The following is a 1,689-nucleotide window of genomic DNA, read 5'->3' on the forward strand; positions in this document are numbered from 1 at the left end:
TTTCGTCAATCGGGTAGTAACCCTTGACTCTTCAGGGCTGGGGGCGGTACGAACAAAAGACATGGTACAGTATATGGTACAAATAGTGAAAGTAATCTTAGCCCAAAAAACTACATGAAATGTGGTGAGAAAAACCCCTCCAGGTGAGTGGAAACCCTATAAGTATTTTCAAAAGAACAACATATGTATGACAACACATTAGCAGCAGGACAGTACTCGTAGTGCGTGTGAGAAAATCGTTTAGAAACTATCTCTGTAAAAAATGGACAAGTGCAAAGACAAGGGGGATCAAGGGGATAAAAAAGGGGGAAGGGAAGTAGGAAAAGTAAGAAGAGACAGCCGAGAACTTCAGAGCCCTGTGCACAATGGAAAAAGGGTTTGGTTTCAAGGGATCGTGCTTCCACAGAATCATTCCCGAGTTCATGTGTCAGGGTGGTGACTTCACGAACTACAATGGAACCGGTGGAAAATCAATCTATGGTGCCAAGTTTGCCGACGAGAACTTCACACTCAAACATACTGGCTCTGGAATTCTGTCCATGGCTAATGCTGGGCCCAACATGAACGGTTCTCAGTTCTTCATATGCACTGCCAAGACCACGTGATTGGATGGCAAGCAGTCGTATTTGGCTCCGTCATAAAAGGCATGGATGTTGTATGCGCAATGGAGAAGTTTGGCTCAAGCTCCGGGAAGACGTCGAAAAAGATAGTGATTGCTGACTGCGGGATGCTGTAGTTTATTTCCTGGCTTACCTCCGATCATTCCTTGTGTAGCTGGTGAGAAGACCACCCATGCCCCTTGGTTTGGTTTTCAGTCTTACTTGTGCGCTCTAATGAACTGCATCTGTTGGATTTCTCTGGCTTTCCCCCCTCATACCCTTTCCGAACGTCAATGTAGCCTGCAGAATTACATGAAAATAAAGAGATTAAACAGTTGAAAAAAAAAAAAGAGAAATTCTCAAGAAAATCAAAATTAGGTAGCAATAGTATAGAGTACTGGAGACATTAGAAATGATGATTCTATTTAATGGGAGGCAGCGACACGTGGGTGATATGTGAGTGGGTGCTGACATGAGGAGAAACAATGAAAATTCGAGTTACAGTTACAAAGAGCATTCATACCATGATACTGAGAAGTTTAAACATCTAGCAGACCTCTAAAATCCTAAAATAATATTGTAAATGAAGGGACATTCGATTTAAGTGACCTGTAAAAAAAAAGGGTGGGGGGACACATTGGTGTTGCACTTTCTGGACCTCTGTGAGCTTTTCAAGAAGTTTAAACAACCAACGTAATGGAATGGGTACCAATCTGTAAAAAATTGTAAACATGTCTAATAATCCTGCACCTAGAATAAAAAATAATCAGAGTGTGTACATAAGCACCACAATCAGGCTGCACTGGATAAAGATAGAACAAACAATCATGTCTTGATCAACATTTAGGGTCCGACCGTCAAACAATAAACACCCTTCTAAAATCAGACTGAACATGTAATGGTGAAAGTGCACCTGAAAGGAAAAAAGGAAAGATAGAACGGAAAGGGGGTACTCAGGGGAGCCAAGTAAGAAAGTATATAATAATTGTTAGCATGCAGGATTAAAGAATTCAAAATACACGGGATCTGTGGACGAATAAATAAGGGGAGAACAAAGTCAAGGCTAAAAAGCACTGTGGAAGCCTACCCT

At 41.5% G+C, this 1,689-nt stretch overlaps 1 protein-coding gene across 1 annotated transcript; it reads left to right on the plus strand.

Annotated features, from left to right (window-relative positions):
* The first annotated feature begins 336 nt into the window (after positions 1–336).
* Positions 337–955, plus strand: LOC147718417 (peptidyl-prolyl cis-trans isomerase A-like). The gene is given in 2 exon segments (XM_086918349.1): positions 337–615; positions 618–955. Coding segments are annotated over 2 exon segments (369 nt in total). The 5' UTR covers positions 337–365; the 3' UTR covers positions 737–955.
* The last annotated feature ends 734 nt before the right edge of the window (positions 956–1,689 follow it).

The sequence above is a fragment of the Lissotriton vulgaris genome, chromosome 4_1 (genome assembly GCF_964263255.1).
Source record: "Lissotriton vulgaris chromosome 4_1, aLisVul1.2, whole genome shotgun sequence".
Taxonomy (NCBI): Eukaryota; Metazoa; Chordata; class Amphibia; order Caudata; family Salamandridae; genus Lissotriton; species Lissotriton vulgaris.